The sequence below is a fragment of the Spermophilus citellus genome, assembly GCF_964194105.1.
Source record: "Spermophilus citellus genome assembly, chromosome: 1".
Classification (NCBI taxonomy): domain Eukaryota; kingdom Metazoa; phylum Chordata; class Mammalia; order Rodentia; family Sciuridae; genus Spermophilus; species Spermophilus citellus.
Genome location: NC_138182.1, coordinates 172,632,171 through 172,653,759, shown reverse-complemented (window position 1 = coordinate 172,653,759; position 21,589 = coordinate 172,632,171). Strand labels below are relative to the sequence as shown.

Genomic DNA, 21,589 nt, shown 5'->3' with positions numbered 1-21,589 from the left:
CCATGGTCAGTGACTCAGTAAAAGCTTTGAAGACTTACTTATTTCTGTCCCTGCTTCTCCATGCCTTTTCTAGGTTCCTAGTGAGTACAAGAAGAGCTATTCTCCAGTAGATGGATAAAACTGTGGGAGGAAAAAGCAATGGTGAAAGGGAACACTGATGGCTTCTTTGTTTGGAGCTGAGGTTCTGTTCCATCAAAACTACAGTTGTCCAAGATACATAATTGAGTAGTCAGCAGTATTCTTAGTGAATGTGTATATTTTCTTCCCTCAGAGCGTCACCTCGTAGTGTGCAGAAAAGTTTTAATACAAAATTTTAAAGTTTTTGCTAATATCTCTTAAACTAAAAAGTGATGCTGTGGATTCCAATCAAGACCAAAGAAACTCATTATAGTCTTTCTCTCCCTTACAGATTAACACTAAGAACTCTGAATAGAATACAAAAACCAATAATATAAAAATAAATAATAGCAGTCAGACTCAGGAATGAGCCAAAAACGTGAAAAATTATTCTTAAAAATTATTCTTGATTTCTGTTTTGGATTTTCCTGAGGATACTGCCAATTGGAAAACTTTATACAGACGTGAGCAGTAAAGACTCCAAGAAAAACTCTTTGTATTTCTGGCCATAACATGAGGGCCCCTATAACCTATAGAATATGAATGGAAAACTCTTTTATTTCTTCACCCCCATTTTCTTTCCTGGCACTGACCTAAGGCAGATATAGTGTCTTAGCCTCATGACGTTAGCAGTGACAATAATGCTAACATAGAAAACCCTAAGAGAAAATCTAATTCTTCAGCCAAGTGAATTAGGAAAAAAAACCCAATACTGAGAAGTGGCAGAAATCCTCATTGGTATTCTTTTTCCTTTCTTTGATCTGCTTTCCTGCAAGGCTGACCCAAGCTCAACAAGTATGTGACAGTGCAGGTAGCTAAAACTCTAACAGAAGTTTTGTTTCTGGCCAGAAGAACTAAGGAGAGAGATCTCTAAGAAGTAAAGAGTGAGGTGGCAGCGGGTGGAAGGGATATCCTGGAGAAGATCCCCCTAATTCTATGAATGAACCTACATAAATCATGGTTTTATCTCCAAGCTGCATATTTGTAGAATAATAGAATAGACTCAAAGCAGTCTGCCAAAATTTCCAGGGTGTCTCAAGTTTCTGTACATACTGCAAACAAAGGAATTTGCTCTCTTGTTTTGGACTATGTTTTCTTGAAAGATTGTATAGTAAACAACCTTTGGAAGAGAGAGGTAAGAGTCTCTTCAAAGCAAAGACCAGGTTTGTTTACTGGGTAGTATTAATAAAGATGATGTATTCACCAGCACTAAGAACAGGCAGGATTTAGCATAAGGGTTCCTCAGCTTGTGGCTAACCAAAGGTACAGAATCCACCTAGGCTAATCTTCCTCACCTTATTGGAATATGAGGGGCAGGGAAACTGTCACAAACATATACTTATGTTTCTTGCTATGCTTTGAGTAATAAAATCCTGTATCGTGTTTTCTCCCAGCAACCATAAAACAGATTAAATAGTCAGCTTACAAGGAAGGTAAAATTCTTAGACTTTTTACAGGTGTTGAGATAAAAAAGTCAGTGAACAGAGAATATTCAATCTAAATTGAAAAAAAAAAAGAACAAAATAGCAGAACCTTTGAAATATTAAAAATTTATATCATCCAAGTCCTAGAAAGAGAGACAAAGAAAAGCTGTGTAGGAAAAATATTTCAAGAAATGATGGGCAAAAATTTCCCAAATTTGATGAAAGACATAAATTTATAGATTAAAGAACAAGCAAACTCCGAACAAGACAAATGAGGGAAAAAATTACAAGTTACATCATAAAAAAGTTACATCATAAAAAGTGGCTGATAAAATAAAAAAGTTAAACTTGAGGTAATTAAAATCACAAAAAACTACATTTAGAAAAATTATTAGAATGACTACATATTTCACATTAGAAATCATAGATCAGTTCAGAAAGCAGTGACATGAAATCTTTAAAGTGCCAAACAAAAAGACTTGTCAACTAAGAATTTTATATCCACTAAAAATATGAGGAGATCAAGAATGTGGGAAGGCTGGGCAAAAGGAACACAAGTTTGAGCCTGGTCTGTGCAATTCAGGGAGACCTCATCTCAAATAAAAAGAACTGAGGATATTGCCCAGTACAGTATTTGCCCAGCATATGTTTCAGTACTTAGCCCTGAAACAAAAACTAAAAAACCCAAAAGCATTTCAGCCCCAGTACCACAAACAACACAATGAAACTGAAATAAAGATATTTTCAAATGAAAGAATACTGTAGGAATTTGTTGTCACTAGGGCAACTCTAAAACGCTACTTACAAGTTCTTTAGGCTGAAAACATACAATAGAAGAAAGTAACAAATACTTGGACCTTCAGAATTAAATAAATAATCTCAAAAATAGTAACTAACTGGAGAAACAGGATAAACTAGTTATTTTAAATGGGTATGACTAGGCTGGGGTTGTAGCTCAGTGGTAGAGTACTTGTCTAGCACATGTGAGGCACTGGGTTCGATCCTCAGCACCACATTAAAAAATAAATAAATAAAGATATTATGTCCATCTACAACCTAAATACATAAATAATTATGTCCATCTACAACTTAAAAAAAATCGTTTTAAAAAAATGGGTATGACTAATGGAAATAGTAACTTTACCTGATAAGGTTTTCAGTACATGAATATTTAGTACATATGAAAACTATAACATGAAAGGGGGCAGTACACTAATAGAACATCAAAAGTTAGGTTTGTCTATTGCAATTCCTAGAGTAGCCACTAAAATATATATTTGTAAAGAGCAAAAAAAATCCAGTAGATAAATTAAAATGCCAATAAACATTAAAGTAATGCAAAAGGAAGGAGAAAAGAAGAAACAGGGAAAACAGAAGAAGAAAAACAGTAAACAAATAAAACAGTATAGATCTAATCCAACCATGGCAGTAATCACATTAAACATAAGTAGCCTAAACACACCAATTAGAAGAGATGGATACAAAATCAACAAATTAACTACACAACAATATGCTGCCCACACACACACACCAAAAAAAAAAAACAAAAAAAACAAAAACCTAATTTAGGTCACAGGTTAAAAATAAAACAATGCCAAAAATGTCATATAAATAAAAGAAAGGTGGAATGTTTATAAACATCAAAGTGAACTTCAGAATAAGGAATATTACCTAGGAATAAAGAAGGGCATGATAAAAGGATCAATTCAACAAAAGACACAAACAATCCCAAATGCCGGTGGCTAACAAAGCTTCAAAATACTGCTAAATAATACTGATTTAATTAAAAGAAGAATTAATAAATAGAATTATACTTGGAGACATTACATTTTTCTCAATAACTGATAGAACAATTCAATAGTTAAAAGGGAAAGACAGCGAACACTTGAAAAACCCTTTTAACCAATTTGATCTGACGTGTCTAAACACTCCATCCAACCAGAGACTATATAGCATCAGCACAAACAAGAAATTAGTAACAGAAAGTTGTCTGGAAAGTTCTCATATTTTGTAAATTAAACCATACATACTAATTAACACAGGTCAAAAAAGTCACATAGGAAACTATATACCTAAATACTAATACTAGGAAAAGAGTTTCAAGTAAATGACCCAACCTTCTATTTTAAGAAACTAAGAGCAAAGTAAACATAAAAGGAAAAAAGAAAATAAGAAACAGAAATCAATGGAATTCAAAACAAATAGAAAAAAATGAAAACAAAACTAAATAAAAGCTGGAAAGATTCTAAGAAATTGCAAACTTCAAGAAAGACTAAAATAAACACATAAACAAAAAACCCTGAATATGTAAATTACCATTATCAATAATGAAAGGGGAGAGGCATCACCCATGGAATCCACAGACACAATAATACAATGATAAAGATTATTATGAAAAACTTAATGCTAATAAGTTGCACAATTGAGAGTAAGTGGCCAAATTCCTTAAAATACACATACTGCCAAAGTTCACCAAGAAAAAATAGTCTAAGACGTAAGACTAATTCCACAGAGCCTCTTCAAGAATATGAAATAAGAAAAAATCCCCAATTCATTTAAGGAAGTCAGCATTTCTGATACAAAACCAGACAGACATTACAAGAAACAGAAAACTACAAACCATTACCTTCCATGAATATAGACACAACAACCTAAACAAAATATTAGCAGAATAATCCAGCCATATATAAAAAAAATAAAAATATTATGTCTGTGGGTTGTCCCAGGAATGCAAGGCTTATTCAACATTTGAAAAATGAATCACTATAATCTTCCTTATAAATAAACTAAAGGAGAAAATTATATGATAATCACAATAGATTAAAAAAAAGCTTTTGTCAAAATCAACATCCATTTATGAGATAATGTTGATTTCTCTCAAAAAGGGAATAGAAAGAAAAGTATTTTAACCACATGAAGTTCATCTACACACAGACACACAGACACTTTACAAATAATATATATATGTGTGTGTATATAAATATATATATATATATAAAAATGAAAAAGAATATTTTTCTCCTATAACTACGAAAACAGGACACCCTCTAATACCACGTCCTGTCAACATTATATGGTGGTCCCAATCAGTGCAATAAGGCATCCAGAGGAAAAGAGGAACAAAGACTGGAACAAAAAGAAATAAAACTCTAGCTACAGACAACATAATTATCTACACAGAAAATCCCAATGACTACATAAAAACCTATTAGATCTAATGAGGTTTTAGCAATAGTTACACCATCCAGGGTCAATATGCAACTAATGAAGAAATGTAAAAATGAAAGAAAAGCAGCAAAACCGAAATCAAACACCATGAAATACTTAGGTAGGAAATCTCAAAAGATGTGCTGGATCCATATGCTGAAAACTGTAAACACTGATAAAGAAATCAATTAAGGTCTAGAAAATGGAGAGACTGCATTTGTTAACATGTTCATTTTCCCCAAGTTAATCTATGGATTCAATGCATCCCAATTAAAATTTCAGCAGCGTGTTTGATAGAAATCAGTAAATTGATTCTAAAATCATGTGGAAAGACAAAAGAACAAGGATAGCCAAAATAATTTTAATATCAAAATCAGAAGACTCATACCACTTATTATCAAGACTCAGCTATAGTAATGAAGACAGTGTAGACTGGCAAAAGGATAGTTAATAAATCAATGAAACAAGAGTCCAGAAATAGACCAGACATACAAAATTGCTATGGTATGTATATGAGTTATGTCTCCCAAAGGTCCATGTTAAAGGCTGTGTCTCCAGAATGGCATTATTGTTAAGTGTTGTGACTCGTTAGAATGTGGGACTATGTGGGAGGTCCTTATATCACTGGGAATATGGCCTCAAAAGGACTATGGAACACCACCACCCCCCCACCAGCTGTTTTCTCTGTTCCTAGCTTGAGATGTGACCATTCTGTTTCTAACACGTGCTCTGGTGTGCTGTCCTCACAAAAAGCCCAAGCCATTAAGGCCACTCAATCTTAGACCTTAACCACCAAAATCATAAACCAAAATAATCCTCTTTACTTCATAGGCAGATTGTGTCAGTTTGTTTCATTATAATGACAGAAAGCTGACTAATACAATGGTCAATTGATTTTGACAAATATACAAATGCAACTCAATAAAGAAAGGCTAGTGTAGCCCATACCTCATATGAAAGCCAACTCAAAATGAATTCTAGGCCTAAATGAAACACCTACCAACTATAAATCTTGTAAAAGAAAATAAAAGCAACCTTGTGACCTTGGGTTAAAGTTAGCAAAGGATTTATATTCTATATGACATTTAAAGTGAATGCTAATTCACAATAAGGTGGGTATTTTGGACCAAAAAGAGGAGAGTGAAGGGAAGGCAGGAGACATGGGAGTAGGAATGATAGTAGAATGAACCAGACATTATTACTCTATGTGTATATATGATTACATGACCTGTGTAACTCTACATCATGTACAACCAGACCAATGAGAAGTTATATTCCATTTTGTATGATGTGTCAAAATGTACTTTACTGTCATGTGTAACTAATTCGAACAAATAAATTAAAAAAAAAAAGTTCTATAAATGAAAACAGAAAGGATAATGTTCTTTTATCAAAATAATAAACTTTCGTATTGTGAAAGAAAAGGTTAATAACAAAAGACAAGCAACAGGCTTGGAAAAAATTCCTAGAAAACACATATCTGACAAAGGATTCACATTCAGACTACATGAAGTATTCTAAAAATTTAATATGGAAACTCAAGTTTTAAAATGGATAACAGACGTGAAAGGATGTTTCAAAAAAGACAAAAGTCAGTTGGTGAAGATAAACTCAGAATCACTAATCATTAGGGAGGGTATATTAAAATCACAAGGTAGGGTTGAGGGTGTAACTCAATGGTATAGGGCTTGCCTAGTATGTGAAAGGCCCTGGGTTTGATCCCCACCACTACCAAAAAACACCAATAATAATACTACACAACTGATGGGAGGCTAAAAGTCAGCTGTGTGCAGGTAAATGTTTAACAATCAGAACTATGGTAAAGATTTTTGGCTTTTGCAGTGGCAAGCTGGTTATCTCTCACTAAATGCAGAACTGGGAAGACTTATACTTTTCACCAAACAGATGAAAAAAACACACAGGTAACCTTGATAGCAGATAATAACCACTGACCTATACTACTAGTGTAAGTTTTTATCAATTTAATTTTTAATAATGGCTAAGTTTCCTAAACTAGTTCCTTAAAATTTAACAATCAATTCTTGCTAGCCAGGACAAACCTGATCAAGCTTACCACTGCCTAAAATAAAAATTAACAAGAAGTCCTGAAAAGAATGTGGAACAACTAACATTCTCATTCATGGACAATGGCAATACAAAATGATACAGCCACTGGGGAAAATAGTTTAGCATTTTTTTTTAATAAAGTTGTTTGTGTTTATCACACAACCCAGCAATCCTTCTTCAAAGCATTTACACAAAAGAGATAAAATGTCAACCAGAGAAATGAGAAGTTTTGCTCTATTTGTGTACTATATGTCATAATAAATTCTACTGAAATATAAATTTTTTAAAAGAAGAGATAAAACGTGCTCATGTAAAAGCCTGTAAGAAAAGTTTATACTGGTTTTATTCATAATTGTCAAGAACTGGAAACAATCCAAAATGTCCTTCAGAGGATGAACAGATAAACAGTGGTACATATATACACCAAGAATACTAAATTCAGCAATAAAAAGAAATGAACTACAGATAAATACTATACTATAAATAAACACTATAGATATATTTATACTATAAATACTATACTATAAATACTATAGATAAAAATACATGTGATAAATACAAACAACATGAAATACCATTGATGACTCTTAAGTGCTTTATGATAAATAAAGAAATTAGACTCAAAAAACTTCATATGTATGATTTCATTTGCATGACATACTGAAAAAGACAAAACTATAGGCTGAAAACAGATCAGTAGTTGCCAAATGCTGGGGAATGGGAGGAGTTCATTACAAAGAGCAACATGACAGAATTTACTGGGGTGATTGAACTGTTCTATATCTTGATTAAAGTGACAGTAAACTTTACAAAATTGGAATCAACTTCATATCAACTAAAAACTATCATCAGAGGAATAAAACAGAACTGTTGAATTGTGTATGAACTGTTCAACTCTTCAGAGTAAAGTGAGCATCTGCAAAACTAACATTGAAGACAAGTCTTATTTTTTTCAGGAAAAAAAATCTTCAAAAATATTTGAGCATTCCTGGCAGGTAACTTCACAGAATTACTTTTTTTTTTTTTTTTTTAAACAGGCTCTAAAAGGGAAAGTAGTAAACTAGAGTTATGCTTCTTCATAAATTCCTTTCTAGTAATTTTTCATGCTTATTGCCTCTAACCTTGTTACTGTTTTTTCCCCTCTAAATCATAGATAATTTATAATGATTTTTTGGAAATTTGGTACTTTTAAAGGTGGAGCTTTATCATTGAACAAATTTATGACAGACTCTCAAATCTATATCTCTAGCCCATCTAGTATTTCTAGCTACCTGTTATCATTTTTATTTACTGTAGTACTGGGAATTGAACCCAGAGCCTTGTATATGCTAGGCAAGCATGCTTAACACTGAGCTACACCACCAGCCTGATAATTATCTTTATTGGTCTAACATATATCCAAACAAATAAATTTATAATTATTTGCTCTAAAAATGATCTAAAAGGAGGAAGCCATACAAATGTTACCTTTTAATCTGTTACTGCATCAAATCCCTTGTTTTATTATTTGTACTTTGCTCTATAAAAAAGCTTCCAATTTATCAACCCAACAATGGTACCTCCCATTCAAATTTATCCCTCAAGTGGTCATATTAATCTTCCTAGGTAAAATGTTACAACCATGCAAATCTTCCATTCCTTTCACTTGCCTACATAACAAATGTGAGAACTCTTCACAATCTTACTACATAGTAAGCCTATAACACATACTACATTCAGTTACTCAAAATTATTTATGGTTCTTTAGAATTGAACACAGAGAATCTGAACCTCAGAGAGACCCTTGCCAATTCCCCACTTCAAAATTTCATTCCACTCTTCAAGATCTCTCTTAAATACTATCTCCTCAATTAGCTTTTCCTAGTCAAAAGATACATCCATTGTTCATTCACTATGTGTTAAAGAATGTGATAGGAATTAGTTTCTCATTTCACTGGCATTTTATGTTTTCAGATCATATAATCTCTCTGTATCAAAATTTTCTGTACATCTTTTCCTTCTCTACTGGAGATTTTCCATCTTCAAAGACTTATAGTGTTTTGCTGATCTTTGTACTCTTATTATAAAATAAACATTATAGTAGAGATTGTAATCCCAGACAGAGGCTTGGGAGGCTGAGGTGGGAGGATTGCAAGTTCAAAGCCAGCCTCAGGAACTTAGTGAGGTCCTAAGCAACTTAGTGAGATCCTATCTCAAAATAAAAATTTAAAAAAGGGCAGGGGATGTGGTTCAGTGGTTAAGCGTCCCTGGATTCAAACCCTGGTACAAAACAAAACACTACAGCAGAGAATAAATAAGTGTTTACTGAAGCCAACCAAATATGTTATCTTCTGGGCACTTATTTTTTTTAATTTTTTTTAAATATTTATTTTCTAGTTTTAAGTGGACACAATATCTTTATTTTACATTTATGTGGTGCTGAGGATTGAACTCAGTGCCTCAAGCATGCTAGGCAAGCACTCTACCACTGAGCCACAACCCCAGCCCTCTTCTGGGCACTATAGCCTGGGGTTACATGTTAGGACAGGAATTCTAAGGCCTGTGAATACCTCATCTGAAAATTCTAGTTAAAATTCTCTATAAACATTTTGATGTGATAACATTAGGAAAATACTGTGGTATTCATCTTAAATTTAGCTGACTCACATTTGAGGTTAGTAAAGAACCAAGTGTAAACACCTATTTGGTCAACTGACTTGTTGACAAGTGTCCCAAGATCATCAATCAATGGGAGAAACATACGATGTTTTTAACATCATATGTTTTAACATCTTTTTAACATATGATGCAGGAACAACTGTACTGTCATATGCAAAATAATAAAGTTGGACTCTTACCTAATGCCATCTACAAAAATTAACTCAAAATGGATCAGGCCTGTTATAGTTTGGATCTGAAGTGTTCCCCCAAAACTTATACTTGGCTCCCAACACAACAACTTTCAGAGGAGAGACTTTTGGGAAGTGATCAGATCATGAGGGTTCTGATCTCATCAGTGGATTAATTCATTAATAATTGGATGAACTATTGGGAAGTGGCAAAGGACAGGGCTAGTGGGACCTAGTTGGAGGAATAAGGTCACTATGGGCAACCCTGGAAGAGTATTTCTTGCACTAAATCCTTTTTTCCTCCAGTGATCAATATCCCCTGCCCCCTTCCTGGCTACCAGGAGCTGAACAGCTTTCCCACCATGTCCTTCTGACAAGATGCTCTATCTCACTTCAGGCCCAAAGCAACGGAGCCAGCCAATCATGGACTGATATTTCTGAAGCCCTAAGTCAAAATAAATCTCTCCCCCATAAGTTGTTTTTTTCAGGTATTTGTCAAAGTGATGAAAAAGCTGACTAACAGACCTCAAAATAAGAGCTAAAACTATAAAACTCTTAGAGGAAAACGCAGATGTAAATCTTCATGACCTTGGATTTGGGACAGAGGATTCTTGTTAAGACACTGAAAGCATAAACACTAAAAGAAAAAAATAGATGAATTTGACTTCATTAAATGTAAAAGATTTGTTTTAGAGGACCCCATTAATATCATGAAAAAAGCTGGGTGCAGTGGTGGGCACCTGTAATCGAAACACTCAGGGATGCTGAGGCAAGAGGATCGGTAGAGCCCAGGAGCTGAAGACCAGCCAAGGCAACATAGCAAGATGCCATCTTAAAAGGAGGAAAAAAACTGGGGATTGAGGGGGTATGTATCTCAGTGGAAGAGGACTTGCTTAGCATGTATGAGGCCCTGGGTTCAATTCCCCAACACCAAAAAGCAAAAACAAACCAAACAAAAATTTTTTTTAAAAACCTGAATGATGGATGGATATATACTACAGTACTACAGACCTTGAAACCATCATGCTAAGTGAAAAAAAGTCACAGGAAAACAAAACAAAACAATAAAATCCCATTCCTACAAAATCCAGAACTGGATAATATAAAGAGACACAAATTATTGGCTATTTAGGACTCAAAACAGGTGGGTTAGGGAAAGGGAAGAGAGATGACATCTAAACATCTTAAAGGGTACAGGGTTCTTTTTGAAGTGATAAAAATACTTTTCAGGTATCAAAAAAATAAAATAAATAAAATTTTGCCAAATTCTTTCTCTTCTCAATCCTTTCCCTGCCCCAAACCTAGCCTCTCGCCACTTTCTTGTCTTATAGTCACAATGGAAACATAAAGCAGACATTTGAAACATCTTTTATTTACTTAATACAGTTTTATGTGACTTTCTAATTTTGAAATAAAATGAGTTTTTCCCTTCTTAAAGAAATGAGTTTAAAATTGGGTTAAAAATATATACATAGGCATATAGATAAACTAATGTGTAGGCATTATAAACTGAACAATTATGGCATTGAAGCTGTGTATGATTTTCACTTACGTGGGTTTCAACTGATCCCCCACTCCAGATCAAATACTCTCAAATGAAAAAGTTGTCTATCTGAATGACATAATTTTAAAAACTCTGATTTTCTTTTCCCTTTTAAATTAAAAGACATGGGCTGGGATTGTGGCTCAGCGGTAGAACGCTCCCCTAGCACAGGGTGGACCCGGGTTCAATCCTCAGCACCACATAAAAATAGAGGCATTGTGTTGCATCCATCTACATCTAAAAAAATAAAATAAAATAAAGTATTTTTTAAAAAATAAAATAAATTAAAAGACATTTGTTTTTAAGTATTACTTTTAATTTACAGCTTAGGCAATACACATTTTTTTTAGGTAATAAGTATCAAAAGCAGATGATCTCCCTTGATATTACTTAGGGCCTTGCAATTTAGTGTTCTCTATGGCTCAGAAGCACCACAAGGACAGCTTGATAAAAATGTAGAATAATGGGCCCTATTGCAGCTTTACAGAATCATAATTTGCACTTCAACAATATCCCAAGGTAACTTACGGTAAAAAGTCTGAAAAGCTCTGATCTAGAACACTTATTAAGCATGGATATTCAAGTGAGGTGCAGGCATCTGCATTTTTAACATAAATACTGTAGCTTTTCCAATACAAAAAAGTTTGAGAAGCACTATTTAATAGAACAGTGAAGTACTGAAAGAGGGTTCCTTTAAAACAGTTTGGTAAACTAAGAAACACTGCTATATATCCTTCCCCAAACTTTTTTTTTTTTTGTACTAGGGATTGAACCCAGGGGGGCTTAACCACGAAAACACATCCCCTGCCCTTTTTATTTTATATTTTGAGACAGGGTTCACTAAGTTGCTGAGGCTGGCTTCAAAGTTGAAATCCTCTCACCTCAGCCTCCCAAGTTATAGGTGTGCACCACCACACCCAGCTCCCCAAACATTTTGAGAGAAAAAAAATATCTGAATTTACAAATCTCACAGCCATACTACTTTCTAAAAATTAATAACCTGAATGAATTTGTGAAATATGGAGTTTAAGATGAATAACTAATGTCAACTTTATGTACAATTTTCATGTGCATTAACCAAGATAAATTTAAGGTATTCCTAATCAAACTTTGTAGACTTTCACTGAAAAATGATCAAACATACTTTTTAAAAATTCCCATCCACAGGCTGGGGTTGTGGCTCAGTAGTAGAATGCTCACCTAGAACATTCGAGGCCCTGGGTTCAACCCTCAGCACCACATAAAAATAAATAAATAAAATAAAGGTATGTGTCCAACTATAACTAAAAAATAAATATTAAAAAAAAGAAATTCCAATCCACGTGGCAAATATGATTCCTTTTACTTCACTCCAAACAAAGTTCCAAACAGGTCAACCAAGTTTGTTTGGATCCTTGATGTAAAACCTTTCTATTCTCCAACAGGAATACAGGTCTTTGAACATGCCAATGTAGCTGTATAACATGCATAAAGAGCAAAAAAAGATACTAAGCCTCCCAAATATATCCAGCAAAAAAAAAAAATTTCACTAATTCTTAGGGGATGCTAATTTGACAATCCAGTAAAAATCTAATAAATACAAATATTCAAGGTTTTGTGAGGAACACAAAGATGATCAAGGTACTATCCCTAATCCCAGGGAACCTAAAATCTGAGGGGAGGCAGGGTTTAGCTGGAACTATGCACCAATTAGCAGAATGTGGTCAGTGCTGAAAATAGTTCCCGGAAGTTCCCAGTTTCAGGTAGCTAAAAATTCTGAAAGTAGATATTTTACAGTAATTTCCAACTTATTTGTTGTAGAGGTGAACAGACCAAGAAAGCACTTTATAAGTAAGGATAATCTGTGGTAAACAACCTTCCAGGAAATTTGCTTACATTTTAGTAAACACAATTAAAATTAAGATTTTAGGTGTGTATGTTTTTAGTAAATGTAAAGTAATTAAAACATGAACCAGACATAGGCGGTCCAATACACATAAGTTCATAGAGGGTGTTTCCTTTGACAAAAACAGGAACACTCCGCTTCAGAGATCGCTGATCATGCGAGAAAAGAGGAAAACGGAGTGGAGAACTGTTTCTATTTTTCCCCTGTTAGCTTAAAAGAAAAAAAAAAAGCCGTTTCCTGAACTACTCCCTCATTTCAACTTTAAAATTTTCTAACACTATGGTCTCTAAAGGGTCTTGGAACTAAAGACAAACAAAAATGGGCAAATGCAATGCATTTACCTACTCAATAGCCCAAACAGAAGCTTTTACCTCGAGGGGAACCAGCAGTCCACTAAGGAACACGACCTAAGAAAGTGCACCCAAATGCTCCTGGCTGACCCTCGGTCACTCTGAGCTCACTTCATTGCTCTTCCCTTGCAGGGCACACCCTCCCGTGGGAACAGAAAAGCCAAGCACTTCTTCAAAGGGGCTAGGGAAGCCCCAGGGGAGTGCCGAGCGGCGTGCTGGCACCCGGGACAAGACCATATCTGGCCTGGAAGAAGAGGTGCAACTGACACCAAGAAGGGCCGGTAGAATGGGGAAAGGGCGCTGCGATGCACGGTCCGGACGCTGCCGGCCCCTTAGAGAATTAGGTCGGTCCCCAAGGCCCGCAGGCTGCTCTCCTGAGGAGGCCTTACCGTCCAGGCCATTACCCAACCTACTGACAGGTACCTCAGGTGGGGTCCGTCACAGGTGTCACCCACCTGGTCTTGCTAGCCCTGGGGGTGGGAAGGGACAAGCAGGGGTAGGGTAACGGCATCTAAAAGGAGAGACGCGGGGAGCAGCGCAGCGCGGAACCCACGGAGATGCAGTCTGACCTCTACCGTGGAGACAGTGCTGGTGAACAAGTCTTCTCCGTCCTCCAGTTCCTCAAAGTCGGTGGGTTTCCCGTCCCCCAGCGGAGGAGGCTCCCTCTCGGCCGCCATCTTCGCTCGCTCGGACGACTGCGCGAGCTGGGCCTCGCGGACCTGTCACGTGAGCACGCACAGCCAGGCTGGCGCGCCAACCCGCCGGCTCCCCGCCTCCCCGGCCCGCCTCCCACGGCCCCGCCCAGCGCGAGGCCCCGCCCCCTTCCTCGTGACGGTGACCTCCCCGAGCGCTCGGCGCTCAGCTCCGCCCCTTCGCGGCTTCAGCCCCCGCCTCCGTGTCTGGGTCATTGCCTGCTTCTCGCCATTTACTTGGTGACTTGTGGAAGAATTCTGGACTCTTATTACCGCAGCACCTTCTTAGAAGGGCTAGGCCAAATGATTTCTGGGAACCATTTTTGTGGCTTTCCTTTAGGAAGTAGAAAAGGTCGAGGAACCACTCTTTAGGCTTGGAGTTTGTACAGACAGAGGAAGCAAGGCACATACTCTCAACTTTGTTTGGACCGATCCAAAAGAACCTTCTGAAGTGATGGAAACGCTCTACATCTGGCTGTCCAAGATGGTAGCCACTGGCCCACGTGTGACCACAGAACACTTGAAATGTGCTGTGTGAAAAACTTGAGTTTTAATTTTATCTCATTTTAATTAATTTAAATAACCCCATATGACTAGTGGCTATTATTGCAACTTTTGGTTACAAAAAGCCATTGAATAATTTGTCATCTGTAGTTTATTGCAATTTCATCATGAACCTTACAATATTGTTTTCGCTACAGGGTTAGAAAGTAATAAGAGTAGAGTGGTAGCTTAGTGGTAAAGCATTTGCATGGCATGATCCCTAGCACCACCACCACCAAAAAAAAAAAAAAAAGTGGGAAAATCAGACGATTGGTAAGAGACTCATATTCACACTTCATGGCTTCTTTTCCACCAGTTAGGGACAGTCTGGAGTCTGTCTCAGCTTTAATTTCCTAATAAGTTCAAAGCCTGATTTGAGATGGCTCCTCTTGTCATCCTTCATTTTTACCTGTACCTTTATGTATTGCTTTCTACTTTCTGTCTTATGCTATAGTCATTTGTATTCCCAGCATGTCTTTCTTAGTGGTATCTAAACTACTTGAAATATTAGTTCTACTGCTTATAAAAGAGACCCACATTAAACTTGACTTCAAAAAGGTACATGTGTACTTATTCCTTATGAGAACTGGGATTGGTATGAAAGCTCCAAGGATATAAGCTTTTAATGCTCTGCCCTCCATAAGAAGCATCTCTTCCTAATTGTTCAAGTTGTCTTACCACCACAATTTCACCACATTCCAACTGGCAAAAATGTGAAAGGAAAACAGAATGACATTGCTTTCCTTTTAAGAGCACTGAACAGAAATTTTACACACCTCTCTGTCTACATCTAATTGACTAACTTGTTAGTTACATGATCATCCCTAGCTACAAGAGAGACTAGGTATGTTAGCTTTGCACACTATAACCAAAATACCCAATAAGAACAACTTAGAGGAGGAAAAGTTTGTTTGGGGCTCATGATTTCAGGGTTCTCAGTTCATGGTTTGGCCAACTCTTGTAAGGGTCCGGCGAAGCATCGGAGAAAGAGACCACTCGAGACTAGCTTCATGTAATGGCAAGGGGGATTTATTAGGGATCCGGTCCAGCGTGCTGGGGCTCTGTGCTCACTCAAGAAGGGAGAGCAGCCCAGAGCAGAGGTCAAGCAGAGCTTAAGTACACTTTTTGGGGAGGGCAGGGGGCTTTGCATACATCAGAACAAATCATCATGAGGCGCGGGAAAATTGAACAACAACTCTGATACGTGATTAGCACATTCATTGGCGGGAACAGGTGGGGGGGTGATTGGTCACTCCTAAGCGGGGTACACATTCAAACTGATTGATTCGGGCCTTGTGACAAACTGCACAGGGCCCTAGGCTAAATGGCCAGTAGGGCGTTGTTTTAACTATATCAGGAATTTCAGGTTCTGGGTGTAGCAGAGGAACTTAACAATACCTAGTCTTTTACATTTTAATTCAAGCTTTGCAGCTTAGAAACTTTACAATGCCCGGGTCTTTTACATTTTAATTCAGGCTTTCTAGCTTAGAAACTTTACCCTTTCACTCTGATGATGCTCTGGGCCTGAAGTAAGGTAGAACTTTGTGGTGTGTGAAGGAAAGCTGCTCAGCTCATGGCAGCAGGGAACCAGAAAGAGAGTGTGTGAAGATCCAGGGACATGATATAGCCCCCAAGGGCATGCTCCTAGTGACCTGCTCTCTCCCACTGCACTCAACCTGACTACAGTGACCACCTAATAGTCCATTAAAATTATAAACCCAACAAATGGATTAATCTACTGATAAGATTGCAGCTCTCATAATTATGTACTCATTTTACCTCAAAACATTCATTTACTGCCTAACACATGGGCTTTTTTTGTGGATACATCATATCTAAACCATAAATCTAGGATGTGTAATTATTATTTTCCTCCTAAAAAAATAGGGGTTCACTTAGCCTGAAAGAATGATGAACTATGTAGAGAAACAAAAGTCCCTGCTATAGCAGCCTTTCACTGTTTTCATTGTAGTATACCTGTGTATTGCCTTCTAGGTAATTACCTTTATCCCACCCTTAGCTGTAAGTCTCCAACTCAAGGTTGTAATACATGAATTGGGCTTAAATCAAGTCCCAACAATTGGTAGCGCTCATGATTGGTGTAAAACTGGAAAACGCCGCACCACACGACACAGATTACCAAAGAGGTTTCTACTTTATTACAAAAGGCTGTGTGTTTATATAGGTCTAAGAGAGGTAGCAGGGGCTGAGGTAGATAACAGGTCGCCCGTTTATTGGCAAGCTCTTCCATATGTCAGTTCCAGAGCCCAAGAAGTTAATTCTAATTGGGGCTAAGGCTTCCCACCAGCAGGGTATGAACATTGGCGCCGGAGGGAACGTTTCGCGCTAGTGAAAGAAACAAAGAGGGTAAAGAGGGTCATTAGACGCCATGTTGAGTTTTTTTTTTCTGGGGTGCTGCGCCGTTATATGTTTTCCCAACAATTGGTAGAAGAATCAGTTACATTTTCCACAAATTTTCTGCAGTTCGGCAGTGGTTCTTTCCCCACTCAGCCTAAATTCTATTCTAGTCCCTATTCTTTCAGAATTGTAAGAATTGTCTTGCTATTTTTCTCATCTTCTTTCTTTGTCCCTTTTCTGTTTCATCTTCTCTGAAATCCCAAATTTAGCCATCAGCTTCTCTAATCCTATATTCCAATTGCTAGAACCTTTGGCAAAGTAAACCCAACCTAAGATTGATGATCCTGTAGGTCAATGATCTTCAACCCCAACTCCACATTGCATACATATCATTATGTTTTCTTTATAAAGCCTTCAACTGTTCTTTCCATCAGAAGTTCTAAAAATTCATTTTCTCTTCAAGTAACCTACCATCTTTTTCTCCTCATTTTCATCAAATATCTTAACCTCCTCACTTAATGACAAAATAAAATCTGCTGAATGGGTTCTTCAACTTTAATTGTGAAGCAAATTGTCTTTGCTCTATTTTCCCATTGGTTGCTGTGTATGTTTTTCTAACATCTGTCACATTATATTGTGATCACAGATGCTTTTCTATCGCCTCTAATAGAATGGAGGATCATTGATATCAGAGACCATTTCTTAGTTGGCATTGGATCCTGAGTAGCCCTGTATTAGTTCCCCTAATAAATAAATTGTACAAAAACTTAGCAGCTTAAATCATAAGTATTTATTTTATCTTGATATCTATTGATTAGGATTCCAGTTGCAACTTAGCTGGTGCCTTTGATTCAGGGTTTCTCACAAGACTATAATCAAGTTATTAACTAGGAAAGTGGTCATTTCAACATTTGGAGAGAAGTTGATCCCAAGCTCGCTCACATGGCTGGTGGCAGGCCTCAAGTCCTTGCTGGCTGTTTGCTGGAAACCTGAGTTTCTTGCCACACAAGACTTTCCATGGGCTGGGGATGTGGCTCAAGCGGTAGCTCGATCACCTGGCATGCGTGCGGCCCGGGTTCGATCCTCAATACCACATACAAAGATGTTGTGTATGCCAAAAACTAAAAAAATAAATATTAAAAAATTTAAAAAAAGACTTTCCATGAAAATTCTCATATAACATGTCAACTTGATTCCCTTAGAATGAAGAATCTAAGACAGATGAATACTATAAGATAGGTATAAAAAAAAGTAAGAGAGCGTGAGCAAGATAAAAGTCAGTCTTTTGTAACCTAATCTTAGAAGTGACATCAAAATCTGGGGCTAGGGTTATGGCTCAGCGGTAGAGCGCTCACCTAGCATGAGCAAGGCCCTGGATTTGGTGATCCTCAGCACCACATAAAAATAAAGTAATTAATTAACGATATTGTATCCAACTACAACTAAAAAATATATATTAATTTTTTTTTTTAAAGTGACATGGGGGGGGGGGCTGGGGATGTGGCTCAAGCGGTAGGGCGCTCGCCTGGCATGCGTGCGGCCCGGGTTTGATCCTCAGCACCACATACAAACAAAGATGTTGTGTCTGCCGAAAACTAAAAAATAAATATTAAAAAATTCTCTCTCTCTCTCTCTCTTTCTTTAAAAAAAAGTGACATCAAAATCACTGTATTCCGTTAATTGGAAGTACACACTTAGAGGGTGAAATAAGGTTGTCAATGACAGGAGGCAAGAATATAGGGGGCCATTTTAGAGGTCACCATAGTGTTCAGCACTCAACAAAATAGATACCTTATTAATATCTCTAATGAATCAAAGAAAGAATGAAGCTTCAAGAGAGGGCTGACAGGAAGTTACAGATTTAGTGATAAAAGGCACTGGTACATTAGAAGGCTCAGGTAATCTAGGAAGCACAGTCCTAAAGTTCATTTAAGAAACAAGCAAAGGAAGAGTTACCATAAAGAAAACTGAAAAGGAGCAGAGATGTAAGAAACAACCTAAGAGATAGGGCTACAAAGAAAGTAAAAAGACAAAGAAGAGACCATCTGCCGCGTCCGGCGAATGGGACCGAGTCCGGCGGGAGACGTCGGGATTAAAAAAGACACAGGAGTCCGAGGTCCTTCATCCAGGGGGAATCTGTCTTTATTATCTCAGCTCATACTTAAATATTTCTTTCAGACAGAATGGAAAGTTACTGGTAGGCGGAAGCAAGGACGGAGGGGGGCAGGTGGTCCTTGTCGACTCATACTAAGCCTTCAACCAGGAACCTTATCAGACCCAAGCAGGTCAGGACGTTCCCACATGACCATTATAGGCTGAATAATATGGAAACAGACACCACAAATCTTTCAAGGCCTTGGGAGCTGGCCTCTTTGGCGTGCACACAAGAAACCAGGGCTGGGCCCAAGCCCCGGGGGCCAGGGGGAATTTGAGCCAGCAGTTCCCCCTCTTTTGTTTGTTGCACGTCAAAGGGAATCAAGTAGCCCCTGTCTTAGGTCGTTCACTGCCCTTACAGTGCTTACCCGTCTCTGGGGAGGCCCCATTCCCCTGTCTTAGGTTGCAGTGCAAGCGTGAAAGTTGCCCGTCTCTGGGTACTACAAGATCAGCTCGTTATTACCAAGGCATTTAGTGGTAGCGATCCAGCCAGTCATTATTGGGTCTCTAATTGGTTCCGGTTCGACAAGGCATAGAGTCAGAGGAGAGGAATAACAAAAATAAAGAAGAAGGAGGGTGAAAGGAGGAAGGCATGAAACAGGGATTATTATAGAAAAATCATCTTCGAATCGGTCGGAGACAAACTTCAGCAAAATCATCCTTGGTTTGTAGGCGTTGATAATGAACCTGTATTGGCTTAGAAGTCAGAATGTTAATTTGTTCTTTAATAAATTGTGTCACCCTCTTAACAAGGCAGGGGCCTACAGCAGCTATAAGAAGGAGACCGAAAAGCGGTCCCATATTGTGAGTGGCGGCATCTGCTTTAGCATTGCCTTCCGCCAGAGGCCCAGGAAGCTCTGAATGTCCTCGGATATGTCCAATGAGTAAAGGATCTCGTCTAGCCCAAACAAGAAGCTGAACCGTTTGTAATTGTTCCATGATAGTAGATTGCCTGCCAATATAAGGGGCTGTTTCAATAACTAAGGCTAAATTGGCAACATAGAGACTATCAGTATACACATTAAGTGGGGTGGAATTGTAAAGTTTAAGAGCCATAATTAGAGCCTCAACTTCTGATCTTTGGGCAGACAGTTTAGGAACAGGGTGTCGAATTACTTGAGATCCATCAAAAACAACAGCAAACCCCCCTTTAGCTCCGTCTGTATAAACAGTCTGAGCTCCTGAGATAGGTTCCCTTTTAATAATTTTAGGAAAAATAATAGGACATTTTTTAAGGCCTTCTAGAAGTTTATGTCGGGGAAAGTGATTATCAATTTGACCTTTGAAATTACAGAGAAAAAGACACCAAAGATCATGTTCTTGTTGTAATTTTAAAGTCATATCCTGGGTATAAGGCTGAATGAGAATGTCAAAAGTTTTTCCAAACAGTGCATCACCCAAATATTTGGCTTTCCAGATCAGATTTATCACTAGTTCATAAAAGGGAGTTATCACCCGAGAGTTAGAAGCGGGTAGATGGACCCAATAGATGGGAACTGTTTGCCAAAACACTCCAGTAGGAGTTAATTTTGATGGCAGGATTATAAATGATAGGGGTATAGAATAATCTATCTGGGTAACCTGTATCTTTTGTGGGGCTGTTTTTATTAACCTGAGTGCCTTCAAGGCTTTTGGAGTAGGTTTTTACAGGGAGGTGGGTGAGGGGTCTCCTCTCAAAAGGTCATACAGGGGTTTAAGTTAGTAGTTCAATATACTTAATATTTAATCAACAATGTGAATTTACTTACCAAAATTAATCTTTATCTTAAACAGTAAGAATTATTAGGCAATAAGGATCTTTCTTTAAAAAATAAACTTACATTTTAATAGGTGTTTATCATATCAAAATATGGACAAAATTTTTGCTCACATTAGTATAGTTAAATTAGGAAAATAACCTGAAATATCCTTAAATTAATTATAGTCAGTTTAGTATATATAAATCTCTTTTTTAATTGTTCTAACTTTTTACATCATCTGTTTAGATACCAATATAAAAATCTTCGCCGGACGCGGCAATTTGTAGTATCAAATACCTTAAATTAATAATAACTGAAGAGAGTGAATGGTTAATGGATTATTAAAAAATGATGAGGTGGTTAATTTTATGTGTCACTTTGCCTGAGCTATGGTGCCTAGTTATTTGATCAGACATTATTCTAAATGTTTTTGTGGAGGTTTTTTTTTTGGGGGGGGGGGTGAGATTAACATTTAAATTGGTTTTTGAGTAAAGCAGATTACTCTCCAAAATGTGGGTAAACCTCATCTAATTAATTGAAGGTCATAATGGAACAAAGATTAACCTCCCTTGAACAAGAAGGAAATCTGCCAGCAGACTGACTTTGGACTCCAACTTTAACTCTTCTCTGTTTCACTGCCTACCTACCTACCTACCTGTGTTAGTTACCTTTCCATTGCTAT

General features: G+C 37.3%; 1 protein-coding gene across 2 annotated transcripts in view; it reads right to left on the bottom strand.

Moving 5' to 3' along the window:
• The window catches only part of SNX2 (sorting nexin 2), a 71,800-nt gene extending 57,495 nt beyond the window's left edge, over nt 1–14,305 (bottom strand). Inside the window, exon 1 of one of the 2 annotated variants that reach the window (XM_081307423.1) lies at nt 13,991–14,305. Coding sequence is in view for 1 of the 2 variants with exons in the window: in XM_081307422.1 (XP_081163548.1) it covers nt 13,991–14,098 (108 nt within the window). In the remaining variant the exon portion in view is untranslated. The remainder of the gene's footprint in view (nt 1–13,990) is intronic. The other variant, XM_081307422.1, reaches the window with a different exon arrangement.
• Nucleotides 14,306–21,589: the final 7,284 nt, after the last annotated feature.